Source organism: Sylvia atricapilla, chromosome 24 (assembly GCF_009819655.1).
Source record: "Sylvia atricapilla isolate bSylAtr1 chromosome 24, bSylAtr1.pri, whole genome shotgun sequence".
NCBI classification, from domain to species: domain Eukaryota; kingdom Metazoa; phylum Chordata; class Aves; order Passeriformes; family Sylviidae; genus Sylvia; species Sylvia atricapilla.
In genome coordinates this window covers 2055432-2083422 of record NC_089163.1, presented here as the reverse complement: position 1 = coordinate 2083422, position 27991 = coordinate 2055432, and the positions used below count along the sequence as shown (strand labels likewise).

The following is a 27991-nucleotide window of genomic DNA, read 5'->3' as shown; positions in this document are numbered from 1 at the left end:
CTGGGGGGCGGCCGCGGGGGTCCCGGGTTTTTTTTTGGGAGGGGAGGTCGGGGGTTTCCCGGGGGGCGGCCGCTGGCGTGCACACGGTGCACGGCGTGTGAAAGAAACATCCCGGTAGAAAAGAACGAAGGTCTGAGGGCCTCGACGGCCGGTCCTGCCCCCGGGGGGAGGGTGCAGGCGTGAGCGTGGGTGAGCATTTTGGGGAGGGGCGGGGGGAGAGAGAGGGGACACGGGTCCCCTCCACACCCGCGTCCCCGGGGAGGGTGGCAGGAGGAGGAACCGCGCGAGGACGAGCGGGAGGTGGCTCTCCCAGGGTGGGGACAATCTGCTCCGGCCAGGCAGGGACCCTCCCCCGGCTGCCCCCGGAGCAAACCCAGCGTGTATCGGCTCGGCGGGGCCGCGCACGGGACCGCGCAGGCGGCGGCGATGGGGCTCGGGGCTCACACCTCGGTCTGGAAATCGCCGTCGGGCCCGTCCAGGCCGGCGCAGGGGCTGTCCCAGTCTGCCCGGCACAGCTCCAGCCGGTCCCGCTGGGCGCTGGGCAGAGAGCCCAGAGTCATCGCCTTGAAGGTGCTCCATGGTTTGGGAGGAGCGGCCGGAGCTTTGGGCCGCTGCTCCTCGGGGCTGGTCACGTCCTGCGGGGCGTGGGGCAGCTGTGACCGGCTCTGTCCCACAGCCCCGGGGCACAGCCACCTCCAGGATGGGATGGGACAACCCTCAGCACTTACTTGTCCCGTGCTCTTGTCCCCGCCTCCCGAAGAGACGCTCCACCGCTTTTCTCGCTGCGGAAAAAACCCGAATGCTGAGCCTCAGCGGCGCCCCTGGGTGCCCCCAGTCTCCCCGGGCTGCCACAGTGCATGCAGGAGGAGGTAAAGGGTTTGCAGGGTGCAGACCAGGGCAGGATGGGGCCTCCTCACCTTGGAGGAGCCGGTGGAAGGAGCCCGGTATCGGTCCAGCGTGTGGAATTTCTGGTTGAGCTCGTGGTAGAGCTCGGAGTGGCGTTTCCGTGTGTGCATCACCTTCTGCGGGGGCAGAGCAGAGCCTGTGGCCATCTGCCCTCTGCTGTCCCTCGGCGCTGTCCCCTCCCTGTCCCCATCCCTGTCCCCATCCCTGACGAGCAGCAGAGCCCACTCCACGCTCATCATCGGTGGTTTAATCCAACGCTTTTCACTGCCTGGTCTAAACCCCTCCGAGCTCAGGAGCTGGTGAAGGGAGTGGGGACAAACTGTGTCTGTCCCCCCCGATGGCAGCGGTGACACCTCCAGGGCAGCACTTACCTCGAAGTCCAGGTCAGAGTACCGCAACCTCTTCCTCTGGCAGGGGCACGGGCAGGAGCAGGGGGAGGAGATGGAGAAGAGAAGGGAAAGGTCTTTGCAGATCCGGGATCAGGGGGAACAGGGTTTAGGGGCTCATGCCAGCCCCAGTCCATGCCCGGAGCTCATCCCACCAAGGATGGGATGGCCAGGGGAGAGCACGGCGGGAGATTCATGCGACCCCACACGTTCACGCGTGTCCTGGCGCGCTCATCCCTCCCCACACACGTCCCCACACGGTCCCCAGCCCCCCGCTCACCTCCAGCGACCCCACTTTCATGGCAGAGCCGGGCACGGTGCGGGGCATGGTGCGGCTGCGCTCCGACAGCTCCGAGGCCAGGATCTGCCTCACCGTGGGGTGCTGCTTGAACTGCAGCCCGTAGGGAGCTTTCACCGTGGCGTAGGGCTGGTTCAGGTTCACGTTGACGTGATCCACGGCCACAAAACCGGGGTAAGCGTCCCCTTCGGCCGCCGGGCGCCCCGTCCCGCCGGGCACCGCCTCCTCCGCGCCGCCGCCGCCGCCCAGCGTCGCCTCGTCCCGGGGGAAAGGCTTGAGGCTGCCGGTGCGGCGGGGCAGCATCATGTAATCGCTCTCTCTGGGCGGCTCGGGAGCCCGGATCCAGCCGTATTCCAGCGGCCTCAGGCTGCTCTCCGTGCACAGGTAAACGGGACCCGGCGCCTCCAGGCCGAGCTGCTGTGCCGGCGGCTCGCCCAGCTCGGTCAGACCCGCCACCACGTTGGGAGTCATCTTGGGCACCTGCACCAGGATGCTGGCCGGGGGGATGTTGCCGGGCAGGCTGGAGAAGCCCAGGCCGCCCTCCGAGGTGGTGTTGAGCTTGGGGTCTTCGTCCCCGTCCAGGGAGATGCGGGACAAGGTGCCCGTGATGGTGGCGGGGTTGCAGGTGTTCACCTCTTTGAACAGCACTGTGGGGGCAGGGAGAGGGGTCAGAGGTGGTCCTGAGGGTCCCACGGAGGGTAAGGGACACTGGGGAGACCCCCCCCGGCTGGTGCTGCCCGTCCCTCCCAGATGTGGCGCGGTGACAAACAGAGCAGAGCTCACCTGTCTGACACGCCAGGTCAACGTCCTTTTCAAAATCTGTCTATAAAAATCCAGAAAGAGGGGAGAGAGCGAGAGAGAGGAGGAGAGAAAGAGATGGGGAGAGAGAGAGAGAGAGAGAGACGGGGAAATGAAGCACCACGGCCGGCCCGGGCCGAGCGCCGGGGTCTCCAGGGGGGCACCCACTCACCAGGATCTGCACCTGCCCGTTCTTGCAGGAGTCGGGCGAGTTTTCATTCTCCTCGCTCCTGCACCCCCCCATCTGACACTTGACCACGTCCTGGACCTGCGGGGACAGAGCCGGTCACGGCCCCGCGGCCAGGGCTGTCCCCCGGCGCCCCTCCGGCGCCGCCCCACCTCTCGGCGCAGGAAGCCGTGCACGGTGATGATGACGAAGCCCTGGACGGAGTTGAAGACGGCGAAGAGGACCTGGAAGAGGATGGAGCGCCGGTCGGTCATGGCGAGCACGGCCGACATCCAGGTCAGCGCCAGCAGAGGCAGGACCACGCAGGAGCTCCACAGCGATGCCCTGGCGCAGGGAGAGAGGGGCCGGGGTGAGCCCGCGGGGCGGGACGGCCCCGGGACAGTCCACCCCGAGCACCGCCCCGCTCCCCTCGCCGCAGCCCCCCGAGCCTTGCCCCGCGCCCCACAAGCACGGCCGGGGCTGTGTGACACAGCTGTCCCCTCTTCCTCGGTGTCCCCAAGCCAGCGCCGGCGGGGAACTGAGGGCTGAGGGGACCTGTGGGCTCCAGCCCCACGGGATGTGTCCCTGTCCCCACACAGCCACAGGGTGCTGGGGGGGACGTGGGGTCACCGCCACCCTCCCACGGCCACCACAACAGCAGAGAAGGGGATTCTTTTCTCTTTTCTCTTTTCTTTTTTTATTTTTTCTCTTTTTCTTTTTTTTAATTTTTCTTTTTTAGGAGTGAATTTGGGGGCTGCCTCTGTCGTGACTAAGCCCCCGCCAGCGGGGACTTGAGCAGCCTCTGGAGCTCACACGCCGGCGAGAGGGTCCCGAGGGGACACCCCCCACCCCCCCAAGCCCCCAAACCCCAGCGATGAGGTGACCTGCCATGGGAAGCCATGCCATGCAGACGTGATGGGACACGCGCTCCCCGCCCCGAGCACACAGCGTCACCCTTGCCTTCCCCTCGGGGACCCCCAAACCACCCCTCAAACCCTTCGGGGAGACACCCAGAGCCCCCTCCCGACCCCGCGCTGTGCTCGGGGCAGGGGGCCCGGGGCGGGCACTAACATGGCACTGCTGGCGGTGGCGGAGGTCATGGCCGCGCTGGACACCACGCCGCACTTGGTGCATTTCAGCAGCAGGCTGCCGCACGGGGGGGGCTTGGAACTAGCGGCCCAGCGCCCCCCCGGCGCCCCCACGGCCAGGACCGGGCCACGAGGGGGTTGGAGGGGGGATGCAGGCACGGGGAAGGGGACACGGGGAGCAAGGCAGGACGGCGGGGAGGGATGGACAGATGGATGGATGGATGGATGGGTGGATGGATGGACGGACGGACACAGGCAAGAAGCGAATGGGAGGAGGAGAAGAAAGAGAAAGAGAGAGAGAGAGAGAAAGAGAGCGCCGGGTTAGTCGAGGGCGGCAGCTGTTAATGGCGAGGGGGGGTGGCCAAGCGGCAGGGGAGGGCACGGAGGGGCGGCTGCGGCCTGCGGACTCGCCTTCCGCAAGGGAAGGAGCAGGGGAGGTGGCTGCCCCCCAAAAATCCTGCCCTTCCGGCAGCCCCCCAACAAAGGGGCTGCGCTCAGCCCGGGCTTGGCCCCCGCCGCCCACTCGATGGGTGCAATCTGCCCCACCCTCAGCCCGCTGCCGTGCCCAGCCCCCGGCAGGGTGCAGGGGGGCGGGGGGCAGCCCCAGGGACCCCCCCGCGGGGCGCAGGGCACTTACCCAGCTCGCTGCTTTTTGGACTTATCTGAAATGCCGTCGCGGGACATGAGCTTGTTGAAGACGATGATGCCCACCAGCATGTTCACCTGCGGGACAGGGGGGCTCAGGGCTGGCACGGATCCCCCCCTGCCCACAGAAGCAGCCCCCCACCCAGGTGGGTTTTGGGGGGCTCCGAAGTTTTTGGGGGAAGCTCACCAGCACGATGACGGCAGCGGGTCCCACGAAGGCGTAGAGCAAACCGCCCTCCAGCGAGAGCCAGCAGCTGCAGGGGACCGTGGCGTGTCAGGGGACAGCCCTGTCACCGTGCCCTGCTCCCAGCCAGCCCCGCAGCAGCCCCCGTGTCCCCTGTCCCCACGTACTAGCTCGCTGTCCCGTAGCCTTTGGTCCTCGTGAAGCCCACGGAGACGGCGACCACGAGGGCTGGCAACCCTGGAGAGGGGACACAAGGCTGGAGGAGCTGGAGGGAGGTGGCATTGTCCCCCCACTGTGCCAGTCCCAGGGGTGGGGACAGCGATGGGGCTCCTCTGACAGCCTGAGGATGCCACAACCGAGACACCTGGGCCTGCTTTCCGTGCCTCAGTTTCCCCTCTGATGAACCTGGGGGGTTCCAGGGGTGGGTGAGGGGTGTCCCCCTCCCACCCACACCGGGATCTTACCCCATCCCAAGCACAGGAAGCGCTTCCTGACCAGGCGTGTCCGGATCCGGCCGATCACCGCCAGGTAGGACTGCCAGGCCTCCGTCAGCACCCAGCAGAAGGACGAGAGGAAGAAGAAGTGGAGGAAGGCGGCGGTCATGGTGCACACGCCCTGCGGGGGTGGGGACACGGGGACATCAAGGGGGGACACGCCCAGGTGCCCGGCAGCGCAGTGGTTAAAGCCCCACGCTCGGCGAGGTTTGTGTCACAGCCGCTGGAGCGTGGGGAGGATTTAATCCCGGGATCGAGTTAATCCAAATCCAATCTGCTGCTGGGAGCCAGCGGGGGACGGGGCGAGCGGCCTGGGACCCTGGCAAGGGTGGTGACAGGGTGGTGACAGGGTGGTGGCACCCACCTTGCTGAGCATCTGGGACTGGCCCACGAGGATGAGGATGTTGGAAGCCAGGATGGAGACGCAGAAGTTGAGCAGGATGATGGAGCGCTCCGACTTGATGAACCTACAGCAGGAGCGGCGTGGGGCCGGGGAACCAGCTTGTCCCTGTCCCTGTCCCTTATCCCACATCCCTGTCCTTTGTCCCACATTCCTGTCCCTCGTCCCATGTCCCTGTCCCTTGTCCCACGTCCCACAGGGTGGGCGCTGTCCTGGAGCAGGGACATCTTCTCCCAGCCAGGTTTTCTGTCCCCATTAATCCCATCGATGCTGAGCCTTCCCGGGGCCGTGTCCCCCCTTTTGTCACCCCCTCCCCACCCGGCCTCACGCCCCAGGTGCCCCCCAGGTCCCCGTGTGCCCTCGGGTCACCTCCAGAAGGCGGCGTAGATCACCAGCAGGGTCAGCAGGGCCATGCAGGACACGGCACAACCGATCATCAATGGCACCGACGGTGTCCCCGAGGGGTCCATGGCCTGGGGAGGGGGACACTGAGGGGACTGGCTCAACCCAACCCCCCTCAGTGCTTTCTGCCAGCCCCCTGCCCCCTCTGGGCCCTCCACCCCCTCTCTGGGGACCACCAGTGACAGTGGTGGCACAGCCAAAGCACCTTCCCGGTGCCAACAGGGCATGGAATAGCAATGGGGTGGGGGGCCAGGGCTGCCCCCTCCCCTCCTGGAGCACAGCATTGAGCTCTAGGGACCACGGCAGCCCCTACCCACACAAGCCCACCCTCCTGGGGGTGCTGGGGGGGGCTGAGACCCCTCCCCTGGCTAACGGGGACACCCCCACCCTGCTGTGCCCACCTGGTGTTAGTAGGAAACGCTCCGTGGCCATCCCCACCCTCCCTCAGGACCACCCCTCGCCCAGCCCGGGGTCATCCCCCACCCACATCCCGTGTCCCCAGCCGGCTGGCGGCTGTCCCCACCCTGTCCCTGTCCCCTACCAGGTCTTTGGGCAGCTGGGCGAGGACGGCGAAGGTGGCGAGCTGGCGGCACTGGCATTTGGTGTGCGCCGGGAGGGTCTCCAGGGTTTGGCAGCTCTCCGTGTCCCAGTTTCCCAAGCCAGCATCCCTGATTAATGGGAAGAGAGCGGAGGGAGAGCAATTTGAAATGATCAAACGCGCGGGCAGCCCCTCGCGCCTCTCCAGAGCAGTTAACCCGTTCCTGGCCCTGCCCGGGGGCAGGCACGGAGGGGACACTGCCGGGGACCCCCCGAGCTCGGGGAGGGGGTGAAGCCGCCCCTGGCCCGGGCTGATCCTGCTGGGAGCCACGCAGGGGAAAGGCTTCGGGTTGAATCATCCCACACAGGTTTGGGGCGGGGGCAGGAAACACCACGGAGAGGGGCGGGGACTGTGCCAGGAACCTCCCCACGAGCCCCGCGGCACCTGTGTGGGGTGATGATTCCCCTGTCTCCACGAGGATCCCCCCTTCCGTGGGCTCCTTCCCGCCATGGGGTCCTCTCCCATGGTGGGGATCCCCCATTATGGGAACCCCTCTGCTACAAGGAGCCCTCTGCCCTGGGGACCCTCCTGCCCTTGGGGACCCTTCTGCCATGGGGACCCCTCCTGTCATAGGGACTTCACCACCATGGGGACCTCTCCTGCCATGGGGACCCCCCCAGCGAGGAGGGAGCAGAGAGGGGGGTGACACTGCCATGCCCAGGGGAAGCAGCCACAATTCCCAGCACACCAGGAAAACCAGGAACTGGGTCTGAGGGACAAGCTGGGGACTGTCCCTGGGGCCTGGCTGAGACCTGCCACGCTCATCACAGCCAACGCCTCCCCAGCGGTTTGGGGGATGAACCAGTGACCCCAAACCGTGGCCCAGCCGTGGCTACCTGGGCAGGGGGGCTGGCAGTGCCCTCCCCCAGCCCGCAGCGCTGCCCGCCCCCCTTCGTGCCCTACTTTCCCTCATTCCTGCCAGCACTAACAAATCACATCTGGCAGCCTGGCGCGGGCGGCCCCGCGGCTCCGGGGCCACGGCCATCCCGTGGGAGATCGGTTCTCCCGTGCCAGTGGGGCTGGGAGACGGGGAGGGGTGGTCCCGGCTCCTTGTCCCTGCTCCTTTTCCCTGGTCTCTCATCCCTGCTCCCATCCCTGCTCTCCCACCCCTGGTCCCACCCTTGTTCCCTCTTCCTTGCTTCCATTCCATTCCTGCTCTCTTACCCCTTCTCCCACCCCTGTTTCCATCCTTGTTCCCATCCCTACTCCAACCCCTGTTCCCATCCCTGTTCCTTGTCTCTGCTCCCATCCCTGTTCCCATCCCTGTTCCCTGTCCCTGTTCCCATCCCTGTTTCCTCATCCCTGTTCCCATTCCCGTTCCCATCCCTGTTCCCTGTCCCTGCTCCCCTCCCTGCCAGCCCTGCCCTGTCCCCAGAGTGTCCCCATGTCCCAGTGCCCCTGCCCCTCACTCACGTCCTCGAGTAGTCCCAGGTGACACACTGCGGGTGGGACGTGCCCTGCGGACACAGGGACAGGTTAGGGCTGTCCCCCAGCCCTGTCCCCACCCCACCAGGACATGTGGCCCTTGGGGACATTCCCAGGGCTGGCACGTCCCCACCGTGGGCACAGGGACCGTGCCACAAACTGGTCCCTGGCCGGCTGTCAGTGCCTGCTGGTGACAGGGACCCACGTGGGGCTGGGAGGTGACACAGTGGTGGGACAGGAGGGTGACACATCGACAGCGTGGGAAGGGAAGGGGACACTCGTGGTGGTGATGAGGGAACTCATTGATGACACAGCAGGGCTGATGATGAGGAGGGGCAACACCACGGGAGGGGACACTCACGATGGCAATGTGGGACAAGGGACACTTGTGTGGATGACACAGACGGGGACACTCACAATGACGTGGGAGGGGGACACTCAGTGACAACGAGGGACACGAACAGTCACGTGGATGTGGGAAGAGGGACACACGCTGGTGACACTGGAGGGGGACATTTACATTGATGTCATGGGAGGAGACACTCACTCTGGTGCCATGGGAAGGGGAACACGATGACATGGGAGGGGACATTCTGGATGCCAAGGGAGGGGACACTCATGCTGATGATGTGGAAAGGGACATTCACAGTGACATGAGAGGGGGACACTCACACTGGTGCCATGGGAAGAGAGACATTCATGTTGGTGATGTGGGAAGGAACATTCTCGATGCCAAGGGAGGGGACACTCAGGGTGACATGGGAGGAGACACTCACATTGGTGATGTGGGAAGGGACACTCACGGTGACATGGGAAAGGGACACTCACACTGGTGCCATGGGAAGGGGGACACGATGACATGAGAGAGGACATTCTGGATGCCAAGGCAGGGGACACTCACGTTGATGATACAGGAAGGGACGCTCATGGTGACACGGGAGAGGGACACTCACACTGGTGCCATGGGAAGAGAGACATTCATGTTGGTGATGTGGGAAGGGACATTCCTGATGCCAAGGGAGGGGACACGCAGGGTGACACGGGAGGGGACACTCACGTTGATGATGTGGGACAGCTCCACCAGCACGAGCGGCTCCGCGGGCCGGGTCGGCGGGCGCACCGTCACCGTCAGCACCTTGGAGGTGACAGCCAGCGGGCTCCTGCGGGGAGGGACACGGGCTGTGACAGGCCGGGGGACAGCAGGGGACACCGGGGGGCGGCGCCACTCACCTGGGCGGGGGCAGGATCAGCCCCAGAGTGCGGTACAGCACCGCCCCGATGACAAAATGCGACGACTCCTCGGCTTCTGCGGGGAGAGCCACGGGCTGGGTGACACGCGGGAGGGGACACGCAGGGCACACACTGGGGCTGCCAGATGTGCGCCCAGATGTGCGCTGGCACGCGCACGCCCCGGGAGCACAGCTCGCGTGCGTGCGAATGGGAGCCAGATGTGAGCCCGCATCTACAGCAGATGTGTACGCCTGTGTGTGCAGGCAGGTGGGCACACCTCCAGATGTGCACGCTCCGATGTGCACAGGCCTGCACATTCCCAGATGTGAACTGGCATGTGCGGGCTCACACCTGCAGGAGCATCCAGATGTGCAGGAGCACATGTGTGCACACCTGCAACGCTCCCAGGTGTGTGTCCTCACAACGTGCACACCTCCAGATGTGCAGGCTCACACCTGTGTGCACATCCAGATGTGCAGCAGCATGTCCGTGCTCACACCTGCGTGCACACCTGCAACACTCCCAGATGTGCACACTCACAACAGGCACCCCTCCAGATGTGCAACCACACACGCACACACCTGTACCTTGTCCCAGATGTGCACTCCCCTGTCCGTGTTCCTACCTATGTTCACACCTGCACGCTCCCAGATGTGCACACACACAACAGGCACACCCCTCCAGATGCACAGGGAAATCCAAAGTAGGCCCAGGCACACCCCTCCAGATGTGCTCACGCCACCAGATGTGCACACCCCCCTGCTCACCGGCCGAGGCGAGGCTCAGCACCTCCCTGGGGATGAAGAGCTTGTCCTCGGAGCTGCGGGCCCAGTCCTTCATCCCCCGCCGCCCCCGCATGGGGAAGTTGATGTCGCTGGACACGGCGGACACGGGCTCCCGCTGGATGCTGGTCACTGTAGGGGACACCAGGGGGGTCACCTCCTGCTCCTGTGTCCCCTCAGGTCCCCGCGTGTCATTTTAATTTTTCAGCCTTCTGATGTTTTCCTTCTCGGACTGGAGGGTTCTCGTGCGTTGTAACACAAATAAAGGCAATTGTTTTTCTTCTCTGTGGTGGACTTTTGGCTTGGCCAGTGAGGTCCAAGAAGTGTCAACCTTGTGGCTAGTCAAAGTCCAAACCCTTATTTAAACCCTAAACCCAAAATTAAAACTTCTTTTTCTCACTCTCAGCTTGACAAGTGAGGGGAGTTCTTTCATGTCCTCTAGGACACTGAAGTGATTTTTTGATGCTTGTACTGCAGTTTTCTGGGGGGGTTTCTCCCGATTTTGCCCTAAATCAGGACGCCACGCCCTCCCCGCCGCTCACCCAGGTTGTCGGTGACGATGAGGGAGCTCTGGAAAGCCTTCAGCGCATTCCCCACCAGGTGGATGAAGTCCTCCACCACCTTCATCAGGTGCACGGAGCCGGGGGAGACCTGCGGGAGACGGCAGCAGCTCCAAAACCCCACCGGGAGACGCGTCACCGCGGCGGGGACACCGTGCCACCACCCCGCCGTGTGTCACTCACCTGCTGGGCGTCCTCCCACTTGTCGCGGTTCTCCGCGTCCACCATGTAGCTCACCACCTGGAAGAAGCGCTGCGGGGACGGGGCTCAGCGGGGCTGGGGACAGACCGAGCGGCCGCCACCTCCCCCCGGGGAGGGGACCCTGGCTGTCCCCCCTGCCCGCCGCTACCTGCACGTCCTCGGAGGACGGGATGTAGGTGGCCCTCTTGAAGGTGTCGGTGACGTTGCGCAGGATGTCCACGGAGAAGAGCAGGTCCCCGCTGTAGTAGGTCTTGCGGGCCATGAGCTCCAGCAGGCTCCGCACCACCTGGGACATGCCCTCCCCTGCCAGCACCCGCTGGCCCTTGGCCAGGTGCTCCCGCAGCTGGAAACGGGGCGGGGACAGTGGTGTCACTCTGTTGTCACCACCCTCCCGGCAGTGCTGAGTGGCACTTATCGTCCCCAGAGCCCCGCGGAACGGTGCGGAGCTAATTGTGTTAATTAAGGCTGCTGCAGGATGTGCTGGTTGAGGGAGTGCACAGGGGTTTAGGGACATCCAGGATGGCCTGGGGGACATTCACAGGGGTTTCGGGACATCCAGGGCGGTCTGGGGACATTGACAGGGGTTTGGGAATGTCCATGGGGTCTGAGGGAATCATCCCCATCTCAAAAGCCTTTTCCCAACCACATGGGAACACAACTCAAGCACTCCAACTCTGGGATTGGGACATTGTTCCAAGGCCACAGAGGTCTGTGGGTGGTCACAGGGGTCTGGGGACATCCGGGGGGGTGTCAGGGGACATCCAAGAGGTTCAGAGGACATCCTCCCCACCCCAAAAGCCTTTTCCCAAACTCACAGGAACACAACCCCAACCAGAACCCTCCTCCAGCTCTGGGATGGGATCCCTATTCCCACCCCACAGGGTGGATCAGAGGGAACCTTCCCACCCCAAAACCATTTCCCATGGACACAGCTTGGGTGGGATCCCCTTTCTCAGCCCCTCCGGGGAGCCCTGCCTCAGTTTCCCCATGCCAGAGAGGTGAGGTGGCTCTTGGGGTGCCAGGGATGGGACAGAGCCTTGGGGACAGGGACAGAAAGGGCCGTGCCAGAGCGGGCACCTACTGAGAGATGCAAGTATCTGTACTCGTGGGAGACGCAGCGGGCGAAGCTGGGCACACCCCAATAGGCCACCCCGTGGGGGCTCAGCAGGCACCGGCGGCTGGCAGTCCCTGTGACAGAGATTTGGGATTGGGGCTGCCACTGGAATCACTTCCTGGCACCCCGATGCCACCACAGCAGCTCCAGAGGATTTAGGGCCGCTCCACCCCAGTGTCACCCACCAGCCCCTGTCCTGCTCCAGGTGGCTTGACCCCAAAGCCACCCTCTGCCCCTGGGGCTTTGGGGTGGCTTAACTCCACCAGTCCCTGCTCTGCTCCAAGGCCAGGGGGTTTCGGGGTGCTTGACCCCAGTGTCACCCCGTGCCCATGGGGTTTGGAGGTGCTCATCCCTGATGTCACCCACCACCTCCTGTCCTGCTCAACCCTAATGCCCCCCTCTGCTCCTGGAGTTTGGGGTGCTGGACTCCGATACCACCCACCACCCCCTGCCCTCCTCCAGCCCTGGGAGCATTTGGGGCGTCACCTGTGGCATTGGGGGGACATTTGTTATAGATGATCTCCCCGGCAGCCGTCTTCTTCCAGGTCATCAGCATCACGTACTCGTCCTTGCACATCTCGTGGTAGGCTGGGGGGTGGGAAGGGGGGATCAGCACTGCCCAGGAGTGGGGCGAGGGGCTCTGGGGGCCGGGATACCCCATACCTGGGCACTTCTTCTCGTTGCAGGTCTTCACCTCCTCGCCGGTGCCCTCGCAGGGGTAGCCCTGCATGCCCGTGCCCTCGCACATGCGGAAGCGCCGCTGCCAGCCCGTGTCGCACGTCTTGGAGCAGAGGCTCCAGTGGTTCCAGGGACCCCACTTGCTATCTGCTGTGGAGATGGGGACACTGTGGGACATCTGGCTGCACGCACAGAGGGTGGCACCCGCGGGGGCACCATCGGCGCTGCCCCGACCGCGCTGCGAGCCGGAATCCCACGGGGTGTGAAATCCACGGGTCAGTGATTTAAATCTCTTTTAGGGCAGGCTGGCATCCTGGCGCAGATGCCCATCCTGGTGCAGATGCCCATCCTGGCACAGATGCCCCTCATTCCCTGTCACCAACCACGGCCACCACGGCACAGCCACCGCCTCCCTCCACGGCCGCCATGGATGCTGTGACCTCTTCCACGAAGTGAGGCTCGAAGGACAGGATGATGACCCCGTGGTCCATCCTTTGCCCGGTGTCCCCCACGCCCGGAGCCGTCCCCAGCCCCGCGTGCACATGTGAGAGCTGCCTCGTGCTTTTAACGCCCAAAGCACGGCGGGACCCGCAGCCGCCTGGCGCCGACGGGTCCCCACCACGACCCGAGGACAGTGACAGCTGAGGACAGCTGAGGTGGTCATCCCTGCCATCACCCTCAGCCTCCTGCTCCCCCGCAGCGGAGGGGGCTGCCAGCACTCCGGGTGTCACCGGGCGGTGACACCGCGGCGGCGCCACGGCTGGGCCGTGCTGGGAGCCGCGCCCCAACGCGCGGCCGTCCCCCCGCTCCCCCCCAAAGCGCGCGGGGCCTTACTGGGACAGGTGGGGTTGGAGCACTCCCGGGCGTCGGCGTGGGCCCCCCGGCACTCGGCCCAGCCGTGGGCGGAGACGCTGCACTTGCGCGTCCGCTGCTGGGTGCCGTTGGCACAGGTGACGGAGCAGCGGCTCCAGGCGCCCCACTCCAGCCACTGCCCTTCGACTGCGGGGACAAGGAGAGCGCCGTCAGCTCCCACCGGACAGCGGCCGCTCGGCCGCGCGGCCCCGGCTCGGCTTTCCACAACCCGCCCCGGGCTCGCCGGGCAACGGGTCCAACCTACGGGTGTGCCACCTCGACTTGTGCCCAGCTGGGCAGGCAGTGCTGGGCATGGGGGCTGTCGCTGGGACTGACCCCCACAGCAGCTGAGACACGAGGGACAGGCTCGGAGTGGGGACTTTGGGTGTTGACTGCACCAGATTTAGAATTTCTGGCGTCTCTGACATCGTTTCCTACCAAATGCAGCATCCCTGGTATCACTTCCAACCAAATCCAGCATCCCTGGCATCAGTCCTGCCAAATTCAGCATCCCTGGCATCTCTTCCAACCAAATCCAGCATCCCTGGCAACAGTCCTGCCAAATTCAGCATCCTTGGTATTGGTTCCAACCAAATCCAGCACCCCTGGCTTCACTTTTGGCCAAATCCAGCACCCTGGCATTGCTTTTGACCAAATGCAGCAACCCCTGGCATCAGTCCTGCTGAATCCAGCATCTCTGGCTTTGCTTCCAACCAAATCCAGAATCTCTGGTATCACTTTTGGCCAAATCCAGCACCCTTGGCATTATTTTTGACCAAATGCAGCAACCCCTGGCATCACTTCCAACCAAATCCAACATCCCTGGCATCACTTTTGACCAACTGCAGCGTCCCTGGCATCGTTCCCTGCCAGGCTCAAGATTCCAGCAGCATCTCCACAGGTTTGCCATGGCCAAAGCCGTGTGCCATGGCTGCCACATCCCTGCCAGAGCTGCTGCAGGAGCAGCTCCTGCCCTGAGCCCCCTGCCAGCTGCCCCATGTCACACGTGGGGTGGGGACACCGTCCAAGATGTGGCATCCCTGCCCGTCACCGCAGAAACCCCACAGCTGTCACCACGGCTACTCCTGGCACGCAGAAGGGAAGGGGCAGATGTGGCACTGCCACCTGTGCACAGACAGCCTCTGTCACCTCCCTGTACCCCACAATGACACAGCAGATGGCTGGGGAAGGAGCCACCTCCTCTGTGGCCCCCAGGCTGGACTCCTACCCCTGCTGGGGTCTCGAGACCCCGGCCTGACCAACAGCACCGATTTTCCACTTGGATTTCCAGCGGGGGCGGGATGGTGCACCCAGTGTCACCACACCCCTGTGCCCCTGGTCCCCGTGGCGGTGCCACCCATCCCTGGCAGCGCCAGGAGCGCAGCCCTGGTGCTCTCCTGGCATTCCCGGCGGGAAGAAGGAGAGTGGGGAGAGGGAGGTACTGACCCGGGCAGGTCGCGATATTGCAGGGCTTGGCCTGCAGGTGGGGGCCCTCGCAGGCCTTCCCTCGGTGCCGCGGGGCCGCGCAGCGCCGCGTCCTGGTCCTGGCCCCTCGCCCGCAGGTCACCGAGCACAGGCTCCACGGGGACCACTCCTCCCACGCGCCGGGAACTGCAACACAGCACAGCCCAGGGGCTCCAGCCTCCTCCTCCTCCTCCTCCTCCTCTTCCTCCTGCTGGCACTGAGGGGTCCCGGCACTGCCTGCCCCGTGGTGATCCCAAATCCCTGAGCTGGCAGCAGCGCCGCTGCTGCTCCCTGTGCCTCTTCTTTGGGGTCCCGGCACTGGCGGCGCACGTGTCCCCCCAAAGCCACACGCGGGTCACCCCAATCCATGTCAGCACACAGAGCAGGATCCTCGCATCCGTGGGAGCTCAGCGCTCCCGGGAAAGGGTCAGGGACCATCCCAAAGGATGTCCTTGGAGTGCCATAACAGGGCTGCACTCCCCATCGTGTGTCCTGGAGGTGAAAAATTCCCTCAAATCACTCCAGGTTTGGAGAGGGCAGTGAGGCTGCCACTGTGGCACCCTGAGGTCCCTCTGATTCCCGTGTCCCACATGAGACGCACGGACAGCGCCACGGACAGACAGATCCTCGTCATCCTGCCTGTCACCTGCCCCGAGGCACTGAGCAGCTCAGCCCGCTCCTGCCCCACATCACGAGCAGCCCCTGGGAATGCCAGGCTCCAAATCCCCCAGGCTCCAGCACAAACCCTGGGGGACATCCAGGAGGAGCTCACCGTTTGCCAGGAGAGAGGATGGGAAGGAGCTGCCGAGGGAAACCCCCGGCAGCAGCAGCGCTGACAGGGCACAGGGTGCAGGGCACCCATCCCAGACATCTCCCCCGTGGCATCTGGGACCCCACACACCCATAATCCCATCACCACCGGTCAATGTTGGAAGCCTTTCCCAAGGCCTCATGTCAATGCAGTGGTTTTTTGAGGGGTCAGCACCTGCCAGCACAGAAAGCCTGAAATTCTCAGTGCTCAGGGTTCCAACTCCTCCCCTGTGGTTTTCCAGGAGGGATTCCAGAGGATGGAGTATGGGAGCGCCTGGAGCACCCCAGTGCAGGGTGGGCACCACAACCACGCCGAGCCACCATTCTCGCTCCAAGGAGACCCCAGAGATGTCCCAGCAATGCATTCTGCCTGTCCCCACCCTCCTGCTCAGCCCTGCGGGGAGCCGGCAGCACGGCCGCGCGGTGCCCCCTGGTGTCCCCCGGTGTCCCCGGTGTCCCCCGTACCTGGGCAGGTGGCAGTGTTGTTGCAGGTGCGGGTCTCCCGAAGCAGCCCGCTGCACAGCGTCCCGTAGGGAGAGGAGACGCAGGAGCGCGTCCGCACCTGGGAGCCCTGGCCACAGGTCAGGGAACAAACGCTCCACTGCGACCACTCCTCCGCCGCGGGGTCACCTGCCGGAGACAGGGAGCCTGAGAGCCCGCGGGGACAGGGGACAGGGAGCCTGAGAGCCCACGGGGACAGGGGACAGAGCCCACGGGGGACAGGGGACAGAGACAGGGAGCCTGAGAGCCCGCGGGGACAGGGGACAGAGCCCACGGGGACAGGGGACAGAGTCCGGGAGCCTGAGACCCCACGGGGGACAGGGGACAGAGCCCGCGGGGGACAGACAGGGGACAGGGGACAGAGCCCATGGGGGACAGGGGACAGGTGGGCAGTGGGCATCACAGGAAGCATGGACAGGATGAGCAGGGTGGGCAGGGTGGACAGTGGGCAGGGTGGACAATGGGCAGGGTGGACAGTGGGCAGTGGGCAGGATGGGCAATGGGCAGGGTGGACAATGGGCAGGGTGGACAGTGGGCAGGGTGGACAATGGGCAGGATGGGCAATGGGCAGAGTGGACAATGGGCGGGGTGGACAGTGGGCAGGGTGGACAGTGGGCAGGATGGACAATGGGCAGAGGGGACAATGGGCGGGGTGGACAGTGGGCAGGGTGGACAGTGGGCAGGATGGACAATGGGCAGAGGGGACAATGGGCGGGGTGGACAATGGGCGGGGTGGACAGTGGGCAGTGGACAGCAGGCAGGATGGGCAATGGGCAGAGTGGACAATGGGCAGGGTGGACAATGGGCAGGGTGGACAATGGGCAGGGTGGACAGTGGGCAATGGGCAGGATGGGCAATGGGCAGAGTGGACAATGGGCGGGGTGGACAGTGGGCAGGGTGGACAGTGGGCAGGGTGGACAGTGGGCAGTGGACAGTGGGCAGGGTGGACAGTGGGCAGGGTGGACAGTGGGCAGTGGACAGTGGGCAGGGTGGACAGTGGGCAGTGGACAGCACGGACAGGCTGAGCAGCACGGGCAGCCCTCCACTGCTCCCTCTCGCCAGCCCCGTCACACGCTGACATTTACAACAACCGGCTCTTATTAAGGTTGATGATGTCTCTGAGGCTCTTGGACAGCCCCGCAGCAGAGCCCATCCGTTTAAATTAAACAGGGATCTATGGGGGAGGGCTCCAAAGGCGACCATTTGTCCTGGAGACAGGCAGGGCGCGGGCTCCGTGTCACCCGCGGCCGTGACAACGTGCTGGGGTAGCTCTGTGTCACACAGGCACCCCGAGACTGGACAGGGCCACCACTGAGGTCACCCAGGAGCTCCTGGGGTGGGGCAGAACCCCCGTGAGCAGCCGAGTGTGGCCGGGAATTATTCTGCACGCCAGGCACATGGAGCAGAGCCGGGGCCCATCCATCTCCCGCTCGCCTCCGAGCCCTCTGACCATAAATCAGGGAGACTGGGGAGGGGGGAGCAGCACGCTCAAATTACCCAGATGGATTTGCCAAATAAATACATTTGAACGAAACAATTAATAGATTTTTTTTTCTTTTTTTTTTGCTTTACAACTCTCGGAGGAAAAGTGCAGAGGGAAAAAAAATATATAAATGGAGCAAATTAAGGCAGTCTGTGGGCAGGAAGCTAAAGGGAGTCACTCCATCTCCATCAGCCCTGCTCAGGTGAATGAGCTCGGTGTCACTGGTGTCACCAGTGTCACCAGTGTCACCAGTGTCCCCCTGCCCGTGCCTGGTACCTGTCTGGGCCATGTAGACCCCGGGTTCATCCGCTGACCGTGGCCACTGGGTCTTCACCTTCTGGTTCTCCTCGACTGCATTGCCTGGGAGAGAGAAATGTCCCAATGAGAGCAGGCAGGGGACAGGGATGGGGACAGGGATGGGGACAGGGATGGGGACAGGGATAGGGACAGGCCAGCACAGGACATTTCAGGGCAATACAAGGATGCCTGGCGCCATGCTGAGCACCCCTGAGAACAAGACCCGGTTGAGCATCACTGAGCACACCCGAAAGTGTGTCACAGCTGCCCCAAAATTGTCCCCGGGTGGCAGCTGGACCCCAGCCCTGGGTGCCCCCACCGTGCCAGGCAGAGGCGCTCTCCTGTCCCCACTTATCAGCTCGCTGCAGTGAGGTGGCACAAATTTATGGCTCGGCTCACCAAAAATAACAAGTGATCCATCAAGAGCACTTGGCGTGAAATTAACTGGCATGTGCGGGGCTCGGCGGGGGACGCGGCTGCGGGCGCAGGGGGACGCCTCCCTCGGCCACCTCCCTGTCCTCTAGAGGGGCTCTTGTCCCCAAATCTGGGCCCTGGAGTTCCCGTGGGTCCCATCCGAGCTGTTCCTGCCGGATGTGACGTGGGGGACAGCAGCACAGCACCATCGGTGCCACCCCAGGGATGTCACCCCCAAACCTGCCGTGGTCTCCCCAGTGCTGTGACAGGCAGGAGAGCAGCCAGGGATGGCACAAAGTGCCTTGTTGAGCTGGCAGCCGAGCGCAGCCGTGTCCCCAAGGGACGGACAGGAGGTGGCATGGGGACACCTGGCGCTGGCAGGGTGCTTTGGGCACATGGTGGCTCCCACTGGGACGCAGAGCGGGGACACCCAGCCCCAGGCAGGGAGCACAGCCTGCTCTGGCACTGTCAAAAAAAAGCCCTAAATTTACAGAGTTTTACCTTAACTCAGGGTAACCCTTCAGGGCTCCCCGCTGGCACCTCAGATCCATCCTGCTCCAGGGCACGGAATCCCTGGTGGCACGGGAGACACAGAGGGGACCTGGGGACACTGTGGAGATGCCCAGTGGGGGTCTGTGGGGCTGAATTCCCCACAGGGCCACCCTCTCCATTCTGGGAGCACCACGGCAGAATTACACACGGCACGGCAAAGAGCCCGGGGAGGGCCATAAATCCCGAGGATATACGAGGGCGTTCTCCCTGGCTGTGTTCGACAGAGACACCAAATTCAATTTCCTTTGGAGAGCACTAAATCCTCGGCTGTCAGCGCCGGGAGGCTGCGGCCAACCCTGGCACAGCACCCCACTCTGCCCACGGGGGTCCCCCAGCACCCCACCCCACCCAGGGGTGTCCCCCAGCGCCCCACCACAGCACAGCCGGTGGGTGCAAGGGTAGCAGGCGATTTTGGGGACGTCAGGGGTGTTCCTTTGGGGATCCCCAGGTGAATCCCAAGGCTGGTGGTGGCCTTGTCCCAGCAGCACCTCGTTGAGGGGTTGGTTTCTGAACAGAATTTGGGGTGAGGGAAACCCAAAATTGGAACTGTTTGGCACATCGGGGTCACCCAGAGGCCATCAAAAAGTGGGGGTCACCCCTTTGGGGACTGTTAGGAGGAGGCACAGGGTTGAACACGCCCAAAATCACCCCACAAATTCCCAAAAACCCATCTGCACATTCCTCCCACACTCCTCCAGCCGCATCCCCGAATCCTCCCGGAGGAGCCTCCCCGGGCGGGGATGACGCTGGCGCTGGGGGACCCCGGGGTCACCGCCGTGGGGACGCTCTGGGCCGGTGCCAGCCCCACGTCGCTGCAGCGGAGGAGGGAGCGGCTGAGATCAGCGCTGGGCGCCCGCCAAGCCTCGGCTCACAGGCGCCATTCAGCCCCCCGGCCCTGCGTGCCACCATCCCCCTGAAAGGCCACCATTCTCCACCCTGGGGGGCCCGGGGGAGGCCAGGTGGGAGCCCGGGACCCCCCCTCAGCCCCAGCTGCATGAAGGGCGCTCTGTGCTGTGGCCCCACGCGGTGACACCGCGGGGGGGACAGTGACAGTGACAGTGACAGCGACAGCGGTGTGGCACGAGGGGTGGCCGAGGCAGAGCATCGCCCCCCGTGGCTCCGGCGCCGCGATAACACTGAGCCTCAGGGCGCTCCGGCCTTTAATTGAATGTCAAATGTGATTTGGAGAAGGAGCCGGAGTTGGCGCTGCTGTGGCAGGCAGAGGGGCGGGATGTGGCGCGGAGCCCCGAGAGCTCTGCAGGGACACTCCGGGCAGCGCCCTGGGACAGGCCAAGGGGGAATAACCCCACTGAGCCACCCCTGGGGACGTGCTGGGTCCCCTGGAGGAGCATCCCATTTCTCCATCCCATCTTGGATCCCACTTCTCCAGCCCATCTTGGAGCATCCCGCTTCTCCATCCCGTCCTGGATTATCCCGTTTCTCCATCCCATCCTCGATCCCATTTTATTGATCCCATCCCGGATCCCAGTTCTTCATCTCATCCTACATCCCACTTCCCCATCCCATCCTGGATTATCCCATTTCTCCATTCCATCCTGGATCCCATTTCTCCAGTCCATCCTGAAGTATCCTGCTTCTCCATCCTATCCTGGATTATCCCGTTTCTCCATCCCATCCTGGGTCCCACTTCTCCAGCCCATCCTGGAGCATCCCACTTTTCCATCCCATCCTGCATCTCGCTTCTCCATCTCATCCTGGATTCCATTTGTCTATCCCGGGACAGGTGTCACCCCTCGGGCACAGGGTCACCCAGGCTGGCCTTGGGGCTGCCACCTGACCCCGGTGCTGAGCTCCTAATCAAGGGGAGTGGCATTTAAAGGAGGGGGGGAAACCATGTAAAAACCACCCCATAAAATGAAATCAGCTCAAGCAGCTCCCCTCGGGATGAGGGGATTTAGAGCCCTGCAGCTGTAACGGACCGGGGATTTAGTGGGGGATCTGCCCGTAATGACATTTAGCTCCTGAAATAAATGCTAAAGCCCAATGAAATTATCTCTACACCCCCGGCCCGGCCCCTCCACCTAATCTGCCGGATAAAGACCCCGCCGCGGCCCAGCTGGGGATTGCTCCTGCCTGCGCATCGCCCTGAGGCTGCCGACGGGAACATCTGGCCAGCTGTGCCCCAAAATCCCCCGCATCACCTCGCCGGGCTTGGCACGGCGGACACGGGCAGCGCCAGGGCAAGGCGGCCCCGATCCCGGTGCCGGCTGCTTTATCCCCAGCCATTCCCACAATCCCGGAACGAGCAAATGGCCTCATTCCGCCTGGTTAATAGCCCGGCCGCCGTGCCGTGACATCCTGCCTGGAATAACAAGCGGCCCGGGCTGCAGCAGTCAAGGGTAATTTGCCACGGCAAAGGGTCATTTTTACCTGCAAATTGTTTTCCTCGTCTCCACCAAGGCGGAGAGCGCCGGCTCCTTCTCCTGCCCCGTGCCGGGGAGGTGGGCACAGAGCTCGGGGAGCCACGTGGGATGTGCCAGAGCAGCCGTGGCATCGGCCTGGGCAGAGCTGGGCTCACCATGGCATTGCCAGGCGTGGCTGAGCCGTCCCAGGTGCAGCTCTACGGGTTTGAACTCTGTGTGGATTGCCTGCTCCATTCCAGCCCTAAGGGAGCTCAGGCAGGATTCATCCATCCCATGGATTCCCTGCTCCATGCCCGGTGCCCACTTGGCACCATCCTGCCCTGGGGGTGGCTCAGAGAAGATTCATCCATCCCATGGATTCCCTGCTCCATGCACCAGCTTTCCTGCTCCATGCAGAGCACCCAGCTGCATCCCCCAGCCCTGTGGAACGTGCATAGGAAGGATTCATCCATGGCATGACTTCCCTGCTCCGTGCCCAGCATCCAGCTGGCACCAATCCTGCCCCGGGAGTGTGCACAGGCAGGATCCATCCACTGCACTATTCCCTGCTCTGTGCCCAGTGCCCCACTGGCACCAGGATCCATCCCCTACACAATTCCCTGCTCCACACCCAGTGCCCCATTGGCACCTTCCAGCCCCAGGATCCATCCACTGCACAATTCTCTGCTCTGTGCCCAGTGCCCCACTGGCACCAGGATCCATCCATTTCTCAGTTTCCTGCTCCATGCACAGTTCCCAGTTCGCACTTTCCGGTCCCACAGAACTCACACGAGGAGTATCCATCCATTCCCTGCTCCATGCCCAGTGCCCCGTTGGCACCAGGATCCATTCCCTACACAATTCCCTGCTCCATGCCCACTGCCCCATTGGCACTCTCCACCCCCAGGATCCACCCTTTACACAATTCCCTGCCCCACACACAATTCCCAACACCCCCATTCCCCCCAGACCACGCACAGGCAGAGCCCCACCACCACCAGCACCCCCCGGGACCCCCAACCCTGCTCGGGACAATCCCTCCCCGCTCCCCACTCACCGTGCGGCACCTCGGGCAGCTCGAGCTCGTTGGCATTCGCGGAATGCAGCTCGGTGGGGCAGCAGTCGGGGTCGGAAGGCGCCGGGGTGGGCGCGGGGGCCGGGGGCCGGGTGCCGTTCCTCCGCGGCGCCGGAGGGCTCTCGGCTTGGCAGCTGCAGCCGGCGTGGGTGAAACCGCAGCGGCGAGCTCCGGGAGCCTGCAGGCACTCCTCGAGCCAGCGGCACAGCACGCTGCAGGTGAACTGGCTGGAGTTGTTGTTGTTGATGAGCAGCACCTCCACGAAACGGAATTCCAGCGCTTGAGGCTCCAGCAGCCGCGGGGCCGCCTCGGGCTCGGCCGCCAGGCACAGCTGCACGAAGTTCTTGTCGAAGTGCAGGAAGGTGAAGGGTCCCGAGCCTTCGCAAAGCTCCAGCTCGGCTTCCTCGTCCTCCTCCTCCTCCTGCGGCTGCTGCTCCGGGCGCTGGCGGGTGGGCGCGGGGCTGGCCTCGCCCCGGGGGTCGCAGGTGTAGTTGGCCAGGTAGTGATCGAGCGGCAGCACCATGGGAGAGAAGTGCGTGCACACCTGCTCCTCCCGGTTGAAGCGGAGGTAGAGCGAGTATTTGGTGGGGTCGGGGTTCTCCAGGGTCCAGGAGCAGCCGGAGGAGATGGTGGGGAACAGGTCCTTGAGGGAGAAGGAGCCGTAGAGGACGCCCGAGGCCAGGGCGGAGCAGGCGCTGGGAGCCGGGTCGAAGCCCCGCGTGAGCCACAGGACAGACGATATCACAGCCAGTAAGAGGGGACCAGCAGCGGTCATCCTATGGCATTTGCCCTGCGGACAGACGGGTGGACACGTGGGCAGAGGCTTGGCTGGGGGTCAGCACCCTGCCCTGAGCCCCGGTGGTGTGGGAGCAGCGTCCCAGTTACCCCAAGTCCCCTCCCAGGTCATGTCCCCACCTGGTGCGTGTCCCCACCTGCCACCGTGCAGGGTTTACAGGAGACTCCTTGCTGTGCCAGTGAGTCCCCAGGTTGGGGACAGTGCAGCACAGAGCGGGGACTTCACCCCAAAACCACCAGAGCAGAGACCCAGCCCCACAGGTCCCCACTGCAGTGACCCCTCACCCACCCTCAGCTCACCCCCCCGAGCACAGCCTGGGCAAGGAGCCACCAAACAACTTAAAACAGGGCTACAAAAGCCCTTGGAGCTAATTCTGGCCCCCTGGAGCTTGGTGGGGACACGCTGGCAGCTCAGGGTGACACGGTGGGGGTGCACAGTGACACCCCAGCACCGTGGTGTCCCCACAGCTGTCCCTAAGAGCTGGGCACAGGGTGAGCAGCCACTGCTCAGCACAGATTTCTTGGATACCTCTCCATGAGAATGCAGAGCATCGCCGTGAAAAGCTTTTTAATACCTCATTAATAAAATAATGCACGTGGTGGCCTTATTAAGTGAGCCGGGAGCACGGCTCTACAGAGGCCGAGGCCGCGGTGCACGTGGCAGCATCACTCAGCCCGTGCCCGGGGCAAGGCGACAGCCCTGGGGGCAGCGGGGGACATTCTGGGGGTGGCCACGGGGCCAGGTGCCGTGGCAGAGGTGGATTCCAAAATCGCCGAGGTCGCCGCTGGCCCCAGCCGAGTGCTGGGGAGGCCGAGCGGCGGATTCTCCTCTCCACCCCCAAATCCTGCTCCCAAACCCACCCCCGGCCGAGGTGCTGATAGCGGGGCATCCCCCAGCTCACCGGGAGGGACACGGAGCCTTGGCCGAGCCTCCGCTGGAGCCACTCCGGGGACATTAAAGAGCTAAAAATATCCCGATTCTCATGCAACAGGCTGGCGCTGGCTCCTGCAGCCCCGGCAGCGCGGGGATGGGGGGGCTCGGTGCTGGCGTTCCCCCCGTCCAGGGCACGGGAGAGCGGCTGGGATGGAGCCAGAGGGAGCAGAGCGGGCTGGACCTCCCCGATTCGAGCAGGGGGATGTGAGGCAGAAGAAAAAAATCCCAAATTTCAGGGAGGGACTCCCAGCCAGAGACCCCGGGAAATGCAACAGGAGAGACCCAAAAGCAGCGAGTTCCAACTGCGGCCGGAGCGGGGAGCACCACGGGCATCCCCCACCCGTGCTGCTGGAGCTGCGGGCCCCCAGAGAGCCACAGCCCCCCTCCGCTGCTCCGGGAGAGCCGGGGGTGGGAGGAGGAGGAGGGAGGAGGAGGAGGATGAGGGAGAGGAGGAGGAGGTCAGGCAGGGACACGCTGCTGCTCTGCAGCGAGCTCCTGGGGCTCCCGCAGCCTGGCAGGGACACAAGATGGTGCTTGCTCGCTTCCCTCGCTCAGGAGCGGCGAGCAGGGACGCTCCGGCAGCACCATCCATCCATCCATCCATCCATCCATCCATCCATCCATCCATCCATCCATCCTGCCCGCTGGAAGGCTCGGGGATGGGCACAGCCCACGCCTCACCTCTCCAGGCATGCATGATCCAGATGTTCTGGGGTATTGGGGAGCTTCCTCCCAGCCCCAAAAAACCTGCCGGGAGCCGCGGCCGGGGCTGAAAGAAAGCTTCCAGAGCCCTCTGGGCACCAGCCCCGCTCCCTGCAGCGCTCCAGCCTCCGCCGCTCCTCCTGCCGCTGCCGCTGCCGCTGCTGCTGCTGCAGTGAAAATATTTCACCGAGCTGCGAGCCGGGCCGAGGAGGTATTTACCATCTGGGCCACCCAGTCACCCGGCGGGAGCTGGGGGTCACTGTCACCCGCAGCCGGCAGCGCGGCGGGGACCCGGAGCCCTGCAGCGTCACCGTCTGCCTTCTCCGCCTCGGCGGAGCCCAGCCCGGCCGCGGTGCCCGGGCACGGCCGCGCTGCCTCCAAAACCACCTCGCTCCATGCGGAACGAACCGCCCCGGCAGCTCTGACCGCATCCCGGAGACGCTGCTGGGTCCCTGGGGGCAGCTGGCGGCCACCCAGGGACCCCCCCCCACTGTCCCCCTGGGGACAGCGATGTCACCCGGAGCACGGCGGGCACAGCCTGGCACGCTCGCCCGCCGCAGGCGCCCGCTCCAGCCCCTTCCATCTGCCTTTGTTCCCGCCCGGGCGCAGGGAAAGGGGGTGGGTTTAAAGCTTTAATTAAAGCTTTTAAAGAGCCATCACAGAGCTGGGGAAAAAGCCGGGCGGGCGGAAGCGACAGCCCGGGCTCCACGTCCTGGGAGCGCGGTCCTTCTCTCCATCCCCTGCTGGAATTATCGCGCCGGGAAAAGCAGCATCCGAGCCGGGCTCGGCTCTGCCTGGCCGCGGCACGGCACTGCTCCCCACGCACAAACAGGTTGTTTCCCTGAGGATGGTTTTTTGCCCGGATTTTGGCTGGATCCTGGTCCAGCTCCATCATCCCGGCACGGCAGGAGCCCAGATCGTGCCCAGCTCCAGCCAGGAAAAGCCCAGGGAAAACCAAGCAAGTCCCCCCAAAAAAGTGATAAACGGGCAGCACTAAACCCCTCGGCATCAGTAATCTGAGAAACGATTAATGGCAGAGTAAAGGAGATTTGGGGGTGGAGGGATGTGGTTTTTAACTCGCCTGTTCTTTTCACAGGCTGTGGAAAATACAAAATCCATGAGGGGGAAAAAAAAAGACCTGATGCATGAAAATTCCTGACAGTAACATGGCTTAGGATAAAGGAATAAAAAGTAAAGAAAGGCTGGGGTATCCAAGGCTCCATCCCATGGGATCCTATTCCTGCCCGCCCAGAGGTGACAGTGACAAGCACAGCACAGAAAGAACAATTCCTGCTGAGAACCCACCACCCTGCCACCCCCAGGATCTCCTCCAAGCATCCAGGGACTCCAACGCTCCTCCACGGGGCCCCCCAGCACTGAGCTGAGGTATCCTGATCCTTCCCAGCCCCTCCACCAACAGACCAGCTCCATTCCCTGGAAAAGCCGCCAGCCCGAGAACACGGATCCCCGCACGGCACACGCGTGTGCACACGCGGACACCCAGCAGGCACAGCCACATCCCAGCCGCTTCCACCCGCTCTGGCACAATTCCTTCAGTGCCCAGGACCACGTTTTCCTTTCCTTTCCATGATTCCAAGTCTCCCTTCTCTCCCTGTGGCTCCCCGGCGCGCTGCCACGGCCTCTCCCGGAGCCGGGCGGGCTGGCAGCGGTGCCGAGCTGTAATTAATGGTGCGGCTTTGCCAATCCCTGGCGCGGCCTCGCGAGCACTGGCAAGCGCAGGCCCCTTTATTTATTTTACTTAACTGCTGTTGGTAAAACTCCACTCCAGAAAAAAAAAAAAAAAATTAAAAAAGCAAGGCCGGGGGAGACGGCGCAGAGAAATCTCCGCCGGGATTAGGGATTTGCTCTGCCAGGGAACGGAGCGTGCTGCCTCTCCTCCCCGGAGGAAAAGCAGCCCCACCTCGGCTGCAGGGGCTGCAGCAGCCACGGTGCTCCCAGGGCCTTTTCCAAGGAGTTTCATCCACATCCTTGGGATGTGAGTCCCTTTTTTTCCAGCAGCTGCGATTTGGAGGGTTGGGAGATCCAGGAAGGCTCCAAAGGATGGGTTCTGAGTCCCAGCGCTGGCAGCAGGATCTGGGCTCATCCCAAAAAGGGATTTTTTTGGTGTTTTTATATGGTACCCACCATGTCATCCAGCCCCAGCCCCAGCAGGAGCCTCCGAGGTGCTCCAGGGAGGAGAAAGGGCCTGGCTCCATCCTGCTCTTGGAGGACATCAAGGAGGAACAGGCAGGAGCAGCGCAGGGGGGACACGGTGGCCCTCGTGAGCGCTGAGGAGCTACAGAGCTTCTGACACTTGGCAACCCAGCCAGGTGGCCCCGAGCCAGCCCCGTCCCCATTAGGGGCTGGGCCCGTGGTAGGAAATGAGTTTGCAGGGCCTCAGTCCAAATTCCCATGGAGAAGCCTTGAGCAGCCCAGGGCTGGAGCATCATCTTCCATGGGGAGTCCATCCTGCAGCCCTCACCCCGTGTGGAAAGCACGGGATGTAGGGATGTGGCAGCAGCGGGGACACCGTGGCTGTGTGGGTGGAAGTCCCGTCCATCCCCACAGCGGTGAGCAGGAGCTTGGTGCCAGGGCAGAGCTCTCCACCAGCCGTGAGCCCACCGGGAAGAGCCGGGCACCCCCGGTGCCATCTCCAGCATGGCAGGGAGTGACTCCAGGCAGAAGATTCCACTGCCAAGGATCCTTGGAGGTGTTGAGAAGAACCAGAGGGAGCTGGGAAGAGCTGGCAGCGTGTGGCAGCCAGTGCTGGAGCCCCTCTGCCACGCGGCTCCCGGTCGGAGAGCGAGTGCCCGCTGCGCCAGCTCCGTGTCCATTTTCTCTCCAGCACAGCCCGGATTTGTAGGATCCTGGCTCCTCGGATCAAAGCAGGGGCTGGTGACAAGGCTTGACAAGTGACTGGGCAGGCCTGGGAGAGGAGCTGCTGCCAGCAGCTGAGCTCTGGCACAGCGGGGCTGGCACTGCCACACAGCCAACTCCACATCCACTGCCACCGTGCCATCACCAGGGAGCCCTGCTGGGAATGGGGAGCGCACCCGCCCTGCCGAGGGCGGCTAGAGAGCAGCCAGGTGACGGTGACGGTGACAGTGACAACAGCTGCGCCACCCCTCTCCTCCCCGTGTGAGCCCACGGAGCGCGGGTGCCTCCCCACGACCCCCCTCAGCTCAACCACGGCCTTCAAAGGAGTGACAAACGTGTCCCCAACCACTGGGAACCATCCCAGTGTCACAGCTCCGAGCCAGCCCAGCGCCACCAGCTCCACGTGCGGCGCAGACAGAACCCCCGGCCAGGCTCTCTGCCACCCCGGGGCCACCTCCCCGCGTCACCGGCGGCCCCGGCTGCCAGGCAGCACAGCCAGCAGTGACATGACCTAGAA

At 64.0% G+C, this 27991-nt stretch overlaps 2 protein-coding genes across 4 annotated transcripts in view; one reads left to right on the top strand and one right to left on the bottom strand.

Moving 5' to 3' along the window:
* Positions 1-27991, top strand: part of TINAGL1 (tubulointerstitial nephritis antigen like 1) — a 205568-nt gene that overhangs the window by 43067 nt on the left and 134510 nt on the right. The window lies entirely within an intron of this gene.
* ADGRB2 (adhesion G protein-coupled receptor B2) lies at positions 41-26602 on the bottom strand. Of its 3 annotated transcripts, XM_066335095.1 has the most exons (32): positions 26519-26602; positions 22149-22956; positions 17742-17825; positions 15947-16111; positions 14654-14818; positions 13190-13354; positions 12341-12505; positions 12164-12265; positions 11645-11751; positions 10712-10906; positions 10546-10614; positions 10345-10453; positions 9788-9934; positions 9021-9096; positions 8848-8950; positions 7779-7822; positions 6309-6435; positions 5735-5838; positions 5330-5432; positions 4936-5086; positions 4639-4708; positions 4475-4541; positions 4280-4365; positions 3626-3724; positions 2728-2899; positions 2561-2656; positions 2374-2413; positions 1573-2237; positions 1278-1313; positions 918-1022; positions 729-782; positions 41-635 (listed from the first exon to the last, which is right to left on the bottom strand). In XM_066335095.1, exons 1-32 carry the CDS (start codon positions 26582-26584, stop codon positions 441-443), a joined length of 4740 nt encoding a protein of 1579 aa, XP_066191192.1. In that variant the 5' UTR covers positions 26585-26602; the 3' UTR covers positions 41-440. The 3 variants fall into 3 exon arrangements, with proteins under 3 accessions (XP_066191192.1, XP_066191190.1, XP_066191191.1); XM_066335093.1 differs by lacking the exons at positions 13190-13354; positions 14654-14818 and having other exon boundaries at positions 12341-12502; XM_066335094.1 differs by lacking the exons at positions 3626-3724; positions 13190-13354; positions 14654-14818 and having other exon boundaries at positions 12341-12502.